This window comes from Lichenostomus cassidix, chromosome 5 (genome assembly GCF_008360975.1).
Source record: "Lichenostomus cassidix isolate B80296 chromosome 5, HeHo_3.0, whole genome shotgun sequence".
Taxonomy (NCBI): domain Eukaryota; kingdom Metazoa; phylum Chordata; class Aves; order Passeriformes; family Meliphagidae; genus Lichenostomus; species Lichenostomus cassidix.
In genome coordinates, this window is record NC_139486.1 from 40600219 (window position 1) to 40614901 (window position 14683).

General features: G+C 42.2%; 1 protein-coding gene across 3 annotated transcripts in view; it reads right to left on the reverse strand.

Annotated features, from left to right (window-relative positions):
* The window catches only part of EXT2 (exostosin glycosyltransferase 2), a 74740-nt gene extending 62374 nt beyond the window's left edge, over window positions 1–12366 (reverse strand). For 2 of the 3 annotated variants that reach the window (XR_014852676.1, XM_085062625.1), the window contains exons 1-6: window positions 12262–12366; window positions 11563–11671; window positions 9818–10377; window positions 9556–9645; window positions 4604–4720; window positions 1046–1241 (exon numbers count right to left, since the gene is read on the reverse strand). Coding sequence is in view for 2 of the 3 variants with exons in the window: in XM_085062625.1 (XP_084918751.1) it covers window positions 1046–1241; window positions 4604–4720; window positions 9556–9645; window positions 9818–10353 (939 nt within the window). In the remaining variant the exon portion in view is untranslated. The remainder of the gene's footprint in view (window positions 1–1045; window positions 1242–4603; window positions 4721–9555; window positions 9646–9817; window positions 10378–11562; window positions 11672–12261) is intronic. The other variant, XM_085062626.1, reaches the window with a different exon arrangement.
* Between the last annotated feature and the right edge of the window lie 2317 nt (window positions 12367–14683).

Sequence of the window (14683 nt, forward strand, 5' to 3'; positions counted from 1 at the left end):
ATATTTCCTACAAAACATAACAGGAGGGGTGGAAACTTTGCTTTTCCTCAGCTTGTTTGTTATTTTACCAGCTTTTGCTGAAGTTCAAAGACAGATTCTATGCTGGTGACTGCAGACAGAGCACAGTGGCCTATGGCATAACTCACCTCACCACACTGCATGCCAAAGCACCTCTCTGTCAGTGAATTGCCAAGAGACACAGGGGTCTGAGAACGCTATCTAGTTTTATCTTCACTGACACATCAAAAGGCCTCTGGAAATTGGGGCAAGGCCATGAAACACATTTCACCTAGATATTTTCATAGCTGCATGCTGACAAGCCTTCTAGCTCAGTCTGTCATATTTATATAGATAGTTTTGTATGACTTAACTACTAAGCTGCATACAAAAAATGTAATCTGACTAACTCTACTTATATGTAACACTCTTTTTTTGGCCCAAATATAAGAGCATAACCTCTTTAAAGTTCATTTTAACCTTCTATCCAATTGACAAAGACATCTTCAGTTCTAAGCTTCATCTAGCAAGACCTGGACTGTCATATCTCAGAAATCAATTCCAAATTCATGCCTGCTGAAAGCCTCTTTGACAGCTATTTTGGAAAGTGTAGATTCCAATGCTCCTCTCCAGTCTTGAAGTGAGCAACTTTATCTGCCTCCAAAAGCTTTTCCTTCTGTTCCTCCATTTTAACATCCCATTGATGCTGGATTTGGCAGTATCTTTGTATAATTTTATTAAGTTTACATGACATTGTCATGTGTGTTACTACAGCACCATGACCAGTCTCATGAAGTTGGTATACAGTGTTTTCAAATTACAGCATAGCCTGCATATAAGGTTGAGTATGTAGTTTTTGGCCCTCTTAATAATAAGGATAAAGTTAGGACATAATACTCAAGCTAACGTAACAAATTATGCAGTTTCAAACTATATCCAGTCAGCTAATTAAATACAAGGAAGTACCCTACCACTGCTAAACAGGAACAACACCACAGCTTAGACAGACACCAAGGGGAAGAGAAGTTTGCAGGAGAGACAGCCTTACCTGAAGCACCTGAGGATAATCAAAGACTTGATTCTTGTAGCAGCGTTTGCGAACAGCAGGGACCCCATCTGACAAGTTTGTACATTTGTCCAGGATCAGCACTGATTCCCCATTCTCAGCCTGAAGAGCTTCCAACTCCAAGCGGTATTCTGGGTGCAGAGCCATTTGAGATGACAGAATGAAATACCTGCGAGGACTGAAAAAACACAGCCAGGTTACCTGACAGCACTGCAAGTTTACTTCCAAGATGCTCAAGAACATATTTCCCTCCATCCTGGAAAAACAGAGCAAGATTAACTACGTGTGGACATGCTGCCAAGACCATATTTTCAGACAAGGCTGGAAAGGGTAATGATGAAATGTAATTAAGTCTGGGATGGTTAAGTGGCTCAACATTATTTACAGTTCTGAATAAATTTGTACTTGGTAAGAGTGCTTATTACATTAGAATAGGCACTTGCATTACAACATCTATTGTAAACTTAAATAAACATTACTTAGCTACATTTTAAAAGAGCCTGCAACTGATGCCAGGATTGCTAGTACTTTCGTTTGGTCTTTGTGTACTAAAATAAAAAGTAGATAGGACACTGAGTGCTGTTTCTAGCTTCTCCTCCCATATATGTTCTCGTGAATTTTAATTGAAAAGAGATGCAGAACTGACAACTCAGTATTTAGCTTATTTAGTCTTGATATGGTAACAGCAGCAATAGAGCAAGCTCATAATTTCTAACTGTGATTCACTTCTGTCCCTTTGGGGCAATACAAAGGCAATATTTCCAGAGAAAAGTTGAATGTCCATATAGTGCATGTTACCACATACACTCACAACTCCTACCATGCTCCAAAACCATGAATAGTTAAAATGTCCTGAACATTTTAAATATTGAGTGTTTAAAAACACTAACACTGAAGGTAAACCACACAGGAATACAGGCTCAAATCAGATGCTTGCTGCTTAGAAAAGTTACTCTAATACTGGAAAATACCATGTCGTAATTGTTACACTCATCTACTTGGGTATCCTTTTACAACAGGTCAGCTAAAGTCAGACTGCTCCACCACTCCCCTTTGAAAGGAACACACAGTGAGTGAGTGCCCTCATGCTGCCAAAAGAACACAGGAAGCACGAGGCCTGTACTTGGGATTCCAGTTCTACTCCATGTGATGCTATCTTTAATTTACAGCTCTGAAAACACATAAACACACACACTTTACAAAGTCAGACCTCTCCTGCTGCTCTTCTCACCTCTTCTACTCATTTTCATGCTGGTCACTTTAGTTGCTTCAATTAACAGATACACAGTATTTTTTTTTAAACATTCTTTCTCACAAGTCTCCAGCTGCTACCAACTTGCTACCAGCAGAAGTGGATTTTGAGCAATCCAATTAAAAAAGCAAGTAAATCAAATCCCTTCAGTTCAGCTCTGTAAGAGGCCTTTAAAAAAAAGAAATAATGACGCAGATGAGTGATAATAAATGCACATAACCAGCTAAAAAAAAAGTAGGCTTATGTATATATTTGAAACCAAATTTTGCCTTGAAACTGTCATCATTCTATGACACTCAGAATCTAGATATCAAACATTGCTACAAAAGGAAGTACACACCATCTCCCAAGAAATAACACGGATGTAGTGTAATGCAAAGGTTTATCTCCCAAGCAAGCCTGGATTCTGAGCAGTGTGTCCTCATCCCACCCCACCTGCACAAAACAGTCGAGGCTGGGAATGTGTCTCACTAGTAACGCTGACTGGCCACTGGATGGCACCCCAGACACCAAGCTGCCTGACACAATTAAAAAAAAAAAAACAGTTATGAGAAATGAAATCTCCAACACTTTAACTGAACACAAGACCTACTTCTCTTACACGACCCAAAATCAGACACAGAGTTTAGCTGACTACATGGATATGAAAAATTTGACTGTATCTCTCTTTACAACTGGTTCTATACATGCTGAAGCCTATCAGCACATTCATGCTCTCCAGACAGAAATACAAAGCATGCTTTCACACTGTGTCAGAAGGTAAGCAACACTTCAGACCTATGAAGAATGAATTGGGATGCAACCAGATGCCACTCACTGCCCTGGTCCAGGAGCATAAAGGGTGTGAGCAAAGTAAACCACTGCTACACAAGTTTGTCTTAATTGACTGCATCATCGTACTTGCGGCAGCCAAGAGGAGCAGCAAGAATTCTGCTCTTACCAGAAAAGACAACTGAACCCAAAGGTCAATAACTTCTGTGTCCAGCAGAGACTGCACCATCTCAATCACAGTTTTCAACTTTGAAAATTCATATTCTCTACACAGTGCTGTCTGAAGAAAAGGATCTGAAGTTTCTACATTTGTAAACTTGATCTTCACAATGAGCAGACACATCATTGATCCCCATTGCCTCTGTCTGCCCATCTTTTAAACCGTAACAGAGGTAAGACCTTGTTACAGTGAAACCTTTTCAGCTGTGTAATTAAAAGATTTATGAAATATAAAAAGAACAGCCAGTTAAAAAGAATAATCAGTTAAAACATGTCTTCCAGAATTCTATCTACTTTTGTTATGAAGATATGAATGGATTAGAGAAACCAGCACTTTCCAGAGTAGCTCATTTCAATGTCTAAGTGCATTCTCTGATAAAATTAGTGCTTTATTTAGGAATTGTCTTGCTTTACTTCCAGCTACAAGGTCTGGGGAGAGGTGGGTTGTGTTGTTTGTGTTAAGGTCTTACTCGATTACTTTTCTTACTTTAAAAAAAAAATAAACAAATAAAAGTATTCTAAGCTCTGCATGTATGTATTCCCACAATCATAGATACAAGTTTTCACCCTTCTTTTACATGAGCTTAGTGACAGGTCAGGTGCAAATGACCTGGCTGGCGACCTGTCACTAATGGGGTTCCTCAGGGCTCTGGCCCTCTGCTCTTCCATATCTTCATAAATGACTTGGACACAGGACTGGAAGGAATATTAAACTTGCCAACAACAATAACTTGGGAGGAACAGTTGGCTCCATTGAAGGCAGAGAAGCCCTGCAGAGAGATCTTGACAAATCAAAGGGCTGGGCAATCACCACCTGTATGAAGTTTAACGAAGGCAAATCCCAGGTTGTACTGGGACAGGGTTTCCCTGTCTGTCCATACATCCAGGGTTGCAAGAGGCTAGAGAGCAGCCCTGTGGAAAGGGTCCTGGGGGTCCTGGTCGATGGCAAACTGAATATGAGTCAGCAGTGCCTTAGCAGCTAGGAGGGCCAAGTGTGTCCTGGGGGGCATCAGGCAGCTGGTCAAAGGAGGGGATTGTCCCACTCTGAGTCCTCTGCACAGTTTTGGGTATCACAATGTAAGAGAAGTATAAAGCTATCAGAGAGAGCAGTTGGCAATCCAACCAAGACCATCAGCATTGAAAGCATCACCTATTTTAACAGCAAGAGTTGTTAAAAACAACTCTTACAAAATTGTCCAAGCTCACCATGAAGTTAGTAGCCATATTTGTATTTTATAATCATCATTACTAAATATGATACTGAATATACTTTGCCCAATTCATGAGAATTACTTTACCCTGGTCCTCTTTCTGGCAGATCTACTTCTCCTGACAGTGGGCTGTAAACAGGAATACTGACATCATAGCCTTGCCGGTAAGTCCAAGTGGAGAAGCCTCCACCAGCCAACAGAGCTCTGGAAAACACAAGAAAGTAACTTTAAACTGAGAATGTACAACATTCAAACTCCAGCAATTCATTGCTTATCATTACCAGAACAAGAAGATGCATGCTCTGAGGTTATTTCCCTCAGCTTTTATCAGTGGCATGTTTTCATGCTGGTTTTAGGTTCGCTTTAGTTTTCATGATCTGGGTTTACTGCTAAATTGGATCTAGCCACCAACAGAGTGCTTACAATTGTGTATGATCACTGAGGAATGGACCATTTTTGCATTAATATGGGGAATTTTAATATATTGCTGTCATTATGACAGTTTTGCAGATTGCAAGCTTACATATCCTAAGACATATTCTTCATTTTGAAGACATATTCTTTAATTTGAAGAAATACATTCTAATTTATTTATATAGTTAAGATATTCATTGATGTCCGTACTACAATAGGGTATATCACAACTTTCAGAGTGTTAGAGACAAGCTGTATTTCAGATACAAATCACAGTACAATAAATACAGTATTTCGGCATCTTGCTGACTGGACTTTTCAGGCTGGAAAATAAAGTTATTTGCAACTGTACTTTCAAAGTCAATCATACAAGCTAGTGAAATTTGTTTAATTTTCGTATTACACAAAAATTCTATAAACAGAAAACACATGAACAAGAAATCTGTATGTTACAACTCTTAAGTTCCAACAGAAAAGGTTGCTCAGGACACTATGTGCTAGAGAGCATGGGAATAATCAAGGACTGATAAATTAAAATGCAATTCAACTTTCCAACAGGATGTTCACTGTGCTGTTTCCTAGATGGCACAACCTTTTGCCACACAGAAGTGCTTTAAGAAACAAAAGAGAATAATGTGTACAGAAGAAAGCAGCATATCATACACAATTCCAGAAAAAAATAGGTTTGTTACTATCTCCTATCACAAATCAAGCTTCTTTGAAATATGCTATTAGAGGACAACAGTTTCTCCATTGTCATTTTATGTCCAGTCACCACACGGCATCAGGAACACATCATCCTAGTTCCAAAAAGGAGCTCAGATTCAGCTTCTTTTGTGAGACCTCTCAAATAGCTGATCATACTTTCAGTCAAGAGGGTGTGCTACACTTTTAGTTGCCCCTGAGACACTGAATCTGCTTAAGGTACCATACAAAGTAGTTTGGAGAAAAATATTTCTCAATTCCAGTTTGTCTCCTTCTCTGTGGAAAGAAGCAGAACACAAATACACCACTAGATAATGCACTAGAGAAAGATTTTGAGGAGCTGTTTCATTGTTGCAGCTGTGATTGCAGTGGAAAGCCTTACTGTCACAGTTGAGATCTAAGTATGCACAGGTCTGATTAGTAATCAGAACACACACAGGAACAAAAAGTCAACGTGAGACTAAAAGAGGTGCCAACAATCCACTAGCTGATATTCTTGTTTACAGATATCACTGAATGAAATCCTTGGTACGGCGTTTGGAGAAGCAGTTTTTCCACAAATGTTAGACAACAGATTATCATTATTCCTTAATATCACCCAAGATTTTTTTCCCATCAGAACAAGACACTCTGGATGAACACTAGTATGTTCTGCCTGTTCTAATCCCCATCAGACATCCCACAGGATACTTCACTTTCTGCTCTGACCTGCAGCACAACTGTTTAGTGTTCAAACACCATGAACACACTTTGCCATAAATGTGTTTCTTCATTCATAGTTTCAGAACGCAAACTATGACAGAAGCAAAAATCAGCTTGGGAACAGGATGATAAATTAAGTACATGCTGAGTTTAGAGTTTACGTTCCAAATCAAATTGATAATTTTTAATTCCTTTCCAGTGTCCCCTGTCCCCCACCCCCCTGCTTTTGGTGACACATACAATGCTGCTATGACTAGGTCTCACGCTTGAAGCTGCACGTTCCATGACTTATTCATATTAATTCAGTTACAAGGGAGAAAAAATATTGGCCTGGGTGTTACTGTTCTTGCACTTTATACCTCTCTTCTCTTTTTTACATCCTCCCTCAACTGGGAAACCAGAACCAGATTGTTTTAATAGGATCCAGTGAAAACATGGCAGCACTTCATCAGCCTTGAGAAAGCAGGTGTGTGTCATGCAGACTTTTACCTAAATAAACCCACAGGGAACCAACACCAGCTAAGTAACTCCACTCAAATTTTCATTGTGCAGTGCATTAAGGGAGCAGAAATATTAACTCCTAATGTACTCAAGAAAACAATCTTTAAATTGCACTGATCAGTGAGGAATAACTGTCCCTGAGCAACTTTTCACCACTTTTCAAATATTGATCTTTCTCTCCATGAAGTGCCCCAACTGGCCTGTACTCTGAATGTTTCTGTCCAGCTGCCATAAGCAGCAGCTTTCTTCCAAACTTCACAAGTCACTGAAACCCACTTCATGGACTGCAACAGAAATAAATAAAAACTACCTTAGTTCATAAATTCAATCCTACAGCTACAGATTAGCTTTGCAGAAGAAATCCTTTCAACCTCACTATTGTACCAAATTCAACACCACTAATTAACAGATAATACAGAGCTTATCTTAGAAGTTTTATGGCAGAAGATTACATATTGTACGGCAGCTAATACCAGGAACATAACCTCCATGCCCACAAGGCAAACTTTCACCTTTGAAATGATGGAATAAAGCACTTTTACACTGTCTTTGGAAAATGGATTTAAAGATTTAATAAACAAGCGACCTTTTAGTGAAGCACCTTAGCTAAGAAATTTTATAGATGTAAAATTATTAATATATAACTGAACTCTCCCCTGTGTATAACGTCTTACTTTACCTGAACTAATATTCTGCAGCAAAGCAACAGAACACAAGTCTATTAAACCTCATGATCCACCACAGTTCAACTGTGTATGATCTCTCAGACATGTTAACTGTAGAAGGCAGGCCACACTCCCTGTGCAAACTTCACAAATATTAACTGAGCATTTCACAAGTGATACACAAACTCCCACTAATGCACTCTTTCTTGGTACAGTTCAGACAAGTCATTCAAAACCAACCGAACTCTGCCAACCTGCCTTTAATTTGGCCAGTAGCCTCTCACCCTATGATGCTACAAACAGCTGTCTTTCACATTTGGTTGACAATCCATTCCTACCACCTGTAGACATTCTCAATTTAAGAAAACACACTCAGGTCACTTATCCTGTTAGACATGAACTAAGAACTCCAAAGGTCTCCAAAATCACACTGAAAGCTCATACTGCATCCCTCAGGCCTCTCCAGGACAAGGTCTACACTCCCGACTTCTTTCACAGGGCCCTTGTCTTCACACCTGTGACCTATAAAACAGGATCTGTACATCAAACAGTCCAACTGTTGGCTGCCTACAAAAAGGAATTTCCACTTTTTGCCATCCCAAGCACTGTTATTGCCTCTCTTATGGACTACAGCTTGTGATCATACAGCTGTGGGGTGAGCCACATTGGCAAACTACAGCGGCTGAATGCCAAAAAATACTTCAGTTTTTTACTTAAATTACTCAGTTTTCCATGTTAGCATGACAAACACTTAGGAGAAACACCTACCAAAATAATGTCTCCTGCCAGCTAAGCCAATGCACGTAAAGCCAAATATAAATGGATATTTTAGACTAAAAAGTAAAAGTAAAAAGTTCTGTATCATATACTATATTCAGTCAATAAAGTCACATCCATATGACACATGCATCCATAAACACGCAGTCCATTCCACTGTCAAATGAAACTTCTCCTTAAGTATAAATCTAAGATAACAAATGCAAGCATTTACTAACGGATTAACAGACTTGTTTACATGAGACTGATGCTTGACTGCCCTCTCCAGGGTAACCCACATACATACAAGGTATCTCAGAGAAGTAAAAAACTAAAGCCTTACTTCACAGTGATGTAATTACAATTAGCAAATTTACTCAAATATGTGCGGAAAAAAAAATATGTTCTGCTCTGGTACTGGACAATGTTTTAAATTGTCTTTGCTGCAAAGAAATCAAGATACACTCCACAGACAATCATCTTAGCAAGGATCCCATACCTCAGGCAAGATTTTTTTAACATTTGGCAGAAGAAAGTTAACCTTCACCTTCAAGAGAAGCATTGGTTACAACGGACCTAACTCAGCAGAACTAAGCACAGAGGGGTTGATGCATTAGAAACATATTCAGTAACAATATCCAAGCTAAATAATTTTGCATCCCTCTTATTCCAATTTTCTTTGCCTTTCAATCTCCTTTCCTCTTCCAAAAGTATACTATCCTGCAAGTGAAAACTGAGCTCAGAATATATGCCTTTTGAGTTCCTGACAAATATTGTGAAAGCACATTTGCCAGAGAATAACTAAGAGCACTCGTCCAATTACTAATACAGTCTAATTATTAAGATAACAAAAACTATTGAAATTCACTATAGTTTTGTCAAGGAGAGCAGCTGCTTTAAAATGCCCTTGAAGCACCTAACTTCTATCAGAAAGCTGCTGCCACAATCATCTTTGAACTTCAAATTTGCATCAAATGAGACATTCTGTAAAGAGTTCATATTCAGTTATGCACCAGATCAAGATTCTCTAACCTTACAGCAAATTCAAGAGTTAAAAGCAAACTGTCAGCCATGTCCCTTATAAAATTAAGGATGGGGCTAAACTATCAGATTGCAAAAGTAAACACCTCCAAGGCAGGAACTTCTGTACTTCCCTTTTTGAGAAGCAAGGAGGTCATATTCCAGCTTTGTGACAGTTAAGGAGCACATCCTTTGCTATCGATTGCCGTTCTGAGTTTGTTGCTTCTTCAGTAGCATTTAAACCCAGATCAGTACATCACACAGCACAACACTTACCTATCTCTAGGAACATCCAGGGCAGTGTTATAATCTGGTGGCCCTCCAGGCAGCATATTGAAGAGCAAGTGATTTGTGCCTCGATCCCACCTACGGCAAAAGAAGAAACAAGCTTCAATTAGAAAGGTGTTCTCTACACATAGACAAGTTTTGTCAAACCCTAGTGCTTGTATTAACTCACTGCATTCTCCCCTCATGCATTAACCTTACTTTTGTCCCCTTTGTGTTTTTTACATTCACACGCTGAAGTTTCAGCACAAACCTGGATAACTGCGCCAAAGCCTGAGCTGTCTCTTTGATACGGAGGGCATTCTGGTTGAGGACATCTATGGATGGCACAAAAAGGCAGGCCCGGTTGACATCGTCAGTGTAGAATTCACTGTCAGAGATGGCTGTCAGCAGCTCATTGTATTCCCTGGAAATGGTGTTGCTCACCGACGTCCCATATTCATCCACATACTTTTTGAGTGAATAGATGTACACTTTGATTTTGTTCTTGGGATTGAAGCCACATCTATAGACATCGAAGCAGGTGTGCATCCTGCAGCTGAGGTCTCCCCGCTCAGGAATGGGGCTATCAGCAGGAATCTTGACCACAGGCACATCATGGACACTCCGTTTTTCAACGGTCCAGTCATTGGATGATTCAATGGAATGAGGCCAGAACTGGAACATGCCTGTGGCAATTAGGCCAAGCAGAACTATGGAAAAGAGAGTGATGTAATAGATGCGATGCTTGGTTTTCATCCTTGGGATGAGGGCTGGACCCCGGGTGTTATATTTGGCCGAGGCACACATAATGGAATCAATTATCTCTTGTCACTACAAAATAGAGAGAGAGGTTTTAGGATGTACTCTAGAAGAGATCCAGAGTTATCACAATGAAGAGAAACATCCAGTTATTCCTTTCACTGAAGGTTCTTTGCCCCAGCAGATTGCAGCAGACTTTTTTCAGATGCTCACATGTCCCACCAGAGCACAGGATGGCAACTGGGACTGCCACAGGCAAGCACCAGTTGAGGCTCATCTGCTGGGCCTGGCTGTAAGGAAATGATGTGGGCCAGTTAACAACCACAAGCCAGAAAAAGGCACAGACTGGGCAGCGAGAGGAGGAGAACATCTCACTCCAGAAGTGGTGAGGCCTCATAGGTCCCACTCCACCTACAATGAAGTGTATTCATGGGGAATGCTAACAAAAAAACAAAATGCTTATCTACAGGAAAAGAGAAACTACCTGGATACCATCAAATTGCTTATAACAGGGCATCACACAAAACTTAGAATCATGATACTGTTTCTAAGGAAAAGGTGCTTTTAAATTGAATTTCATAGGAGCCCCACCATATCTGACTAGAATGATGGTAAACCACTTCTGGCAAGAAAAAAGAATGAATTTGCCATCTTTGTCAATGTGACTTTTGGGGCAAAAAAGTGTTCTACGAGCTGCCACTGGAGCCACATTAAGAAAAGCATTTAAATAGTTCACTGTAGCCTGAAGTGCAATTGTAATGAAAAACATGACGCAATATAAAGCATCACAAAGTACTGTCATCTTTGATATTTTTTACAAGTTCCTACACACAGAATTGTGATTCCTGCAAAAGACAATTTACATTAACTACAGACTGAAAAACAAACAAGCAACAACTTGCCTAGGTTTTCAACTAAAACTTTTATAAGAAATAAATTCAGCCTGAATTCTCCACAGTGAGAGCTTTTAAAAAGCAGTAAGCACATTTTCCAGAAAAAGAATGTGAACAGTATAATTATGTTTTTATTTTGGACAAATGGGATGTTTTCTTGCTTTGTGAGCTAGAAAGAAAGTCTGACAAGTCAACTGTCCAGCAGACAACAAATATGAATAAAAGAAATATCAATGAACAAAAGAAGCATCCATTTCATCATTAATCAAATGGTCTTTCTAGCAAATTGAGTTATGTTGATTTGGTGTTCTTAAAAAAAGACTGTTAGGATGGGGTGGCTAATGCATGACTTGATTGTACTTACACACAGTAGCACTAAATAATCTCAGATGCTAATAAACATTCCACTTTTAACGGCTCTTCTCATCACTTTATATCCACATTCTCATTCTGGAGGAAGCTTCTAAAATCTCCTGTACAAGGCAATACATGAGTAATGCTGTTATCAGGACAGAAGCCAGAATGCCACATTACTATCAGCTTTACAACTAAAAACTTTCCATATGCTTCCGACTGTTAACCACGTCCGTCATTGCTCCTTCCTGCAATAGCACCAGAAGCACCTATGGGATGACACAGGTCGCACTCCGCAGCGAGCTTTCCAGTCGCTCGGCAAATCTGTCCAGACCCGAGCCCGGGCGGAAGAGCTCTCAATGAAAGGTAGCTCTCCATCCATGGAAACGTCCTCTCTTACAGAGCACACAATCCGCTTGGGCAGCCGCAAGCATCGGACAAGCTGTACTCGCACTAGGAGTACTGGAAGTAACGGGAACAAGACACAGCAGACAGAGAGGAGGCAACACCATTACGGGACCGAGGGCCGAGGGATGGGATGGGATGGGATGGGACGGGCCGCCTCCCGAGCGACGCGGCGGGCGGGCCCCAAGCCAGTCCGGAACCCGGTCGGCAGGAGCCGGGCCGCCGCCCCGCCGCGGCTCGCTCAGCTCCCGCTCTCCTGCCCTCCCGCCGGGCCGGGCGGGCCGTCCCCGCCGCCCGCACTCACCTCCGCCCGCAGTCGCCGGGGCCGCCCGGCCGCGCCCCGCCCGCCCTGGCCGCTCCGAGCGGGGCCCGCCCGCACCACCGCCCCGGCCCGGCCCGGCACGGCCGGTGCGCACGCGCGGCCCCGGCCCGGCAGCCCCAGCGCCGCCCGGCGGCGGGAGGGCGGGCGTGCAGCGGGGCTGGCCGGCGCGGCTCCCTCATGGCGGCGATGGATGCTGCTCCGTCGGAAAGGGCGCGGCGACCGCCGCAGTGTTCGTCTGGCTGGGCCAAATTCGTGCCCGTGAACCGCCACCACCCTGCTTTCCAGTACATGTGCATTCTTGGCTCGCTTTCCTCCGGTCCTGTGCATCTTTCCGAAACTGTATTGGACTTTATCATTGAGCAAGAGCCTTTAGGTCATGTGTCACTTTCTGCTGGATCACACTACTTTAATAAAAAAACATCTCAAATCTACACCTTCCCCAAACCCTTCTCAAAAGTAACTGGAAGCAGTGCTTTTCTAACAGAGGGCAGAGAAACAGAAATTTGTTGCACAAAACTCCATCTGTGTGGGAATCACAGACACTGGTTTCATTCCCAAAATGGGAGCTGACTTGGTCAGTAGGCAGAAAAACCAAACAGAAAAACCCCAAACAATCAAAAAATAAACCAAACAAAAATAATATCAACTCTAAAACAAATTTTAAAAAATCCACAACAGCAACCAAACCAAACAAAATACACCCAAGTCTGAAAGAGGCCATCATAAGGATCATCTGCTTCCAACCTCCCTCCCACAGGCAGTGACACATTCCACTAGAGTAGGTTGCTTGAAGCCCCTCCAACCTGGCCTTGAACACTTCCAGGAACGGTGCATTCCCAGCTTTTCTGGGCCACCTGTGCTTCACCACTCTCACAGTGAAAAATTTCTTCCTAATACCTGATCTAAACCTACCCTCTTTCAGTTTAAAGCCATTCCCCCATATCCTATCACCGCATGCCTTTGTAAAAAGTCCCTCCCCAGCTTTCCTGGGGGCTACCTTCAGGCTGCTCTAAGGCCTCCACAGAGCCTTCTCTTCTCTGGGCTGAACAATCCCAATTCTCTCAGCCTGTCTTCATAGCAGATATTGATACTGCAGCTGAACTGTGTGCAGGTCAATGGCTCAGCAGCGCAGCAATATCCCTGCATGGGGCACCATGTTCATTATCTGGAACAGCAGATCCTGACTATATTCAGTGCCACCCAGGTGGAAACAGGACTTACTTTTTATGTCTCACCTGTAAACAATTTTCAAATGTTACGACTGTAATTGTTTCAATTGTTATAGTTTAACCAATAAGGTTTTCAACACTTATGTCCTGCCACAAAAAGCTCTCCAGCTGCAGCCCCTCCAACCACCTGATCTCTGGGCCAGAAGCATTTCCAGTGTCTCTGCTCCCTGGGATACAAGGCATGCCAGCTCTGTTTCTATTCTGTAGTCCTTGGTGGTTTAAAAGACTCTTACCATCTGTATCTCATAGTGTCATCTTTTGCTGGCTTGAAATGTATTTTGCCCCTCTTCAATTATTCTTGTAGCCATTTTCATATATTTGTATGTTATGTACAACTGCGATGTTATGGCATACTATCCTATAATATATGTTTGTGAAAGGATGGGGTACCTATCCCTGGTCTAGGCCTCTAAACTGAATCTCTCTCTGTCTGTCACACACACACTGAGTACAGTGTCCTTAAACAGTCTTGACTCTCAGCAATAGATTAGTTCTCTTTCACTTCACCTGCCCTTGGGAAAATGGCTTTCTGCAAAACCATCCACACGCACACAGAGACAGCTCGGTACTCCCACAAGAAAGGCAAAATGCTGTCATTGCAGTGCTTTCTCTTCTTTCTGTAAACCTCTCCTCATACACGTGGCATAGCAGGTGATGTAGCATTCTTCTCAGACTCACTGCTACCTTCTTCATCTTGTTTATGACATTCAAAGCCAACAACAGACAGCACTCATAGATCTTAAAGCATCTTTCTGAGCGCTAGTACTGTCTTTTTCCTCTGCTACTGCCTTGTTCCTCCTTGCAAGTACAAGCTACCAGGGTTTGTTAGAGCACATAATATTTCTGGGCTTAACCCATCAACTTCAAATTGCTGCAAGCTGCCCCATTCATAAATCAGAGGCAGGAATTCTCCTTCAGGAAGATGGCTGCACCGTGTCTGATTTTATGAATTGGAAGGGGCACCATTCACGTGTTAGGGCTGCTGGATGAGCACTGGATCTCTGCAGTTATGGGGTTCGCCAGCACGAGCCGTGCCTGGGTGTGCCTGAGCCAGGGAGAGGGGTTCCCAGCCCTGTCGCCTGACGGGGACACTGGCTGTTCCACGTGCAGCGGCGGGGAGGAGGGGTGGGGGTCACCGAGCGCAGCCTGCGCCAGCCCATGCAGTGCCCGCAGGC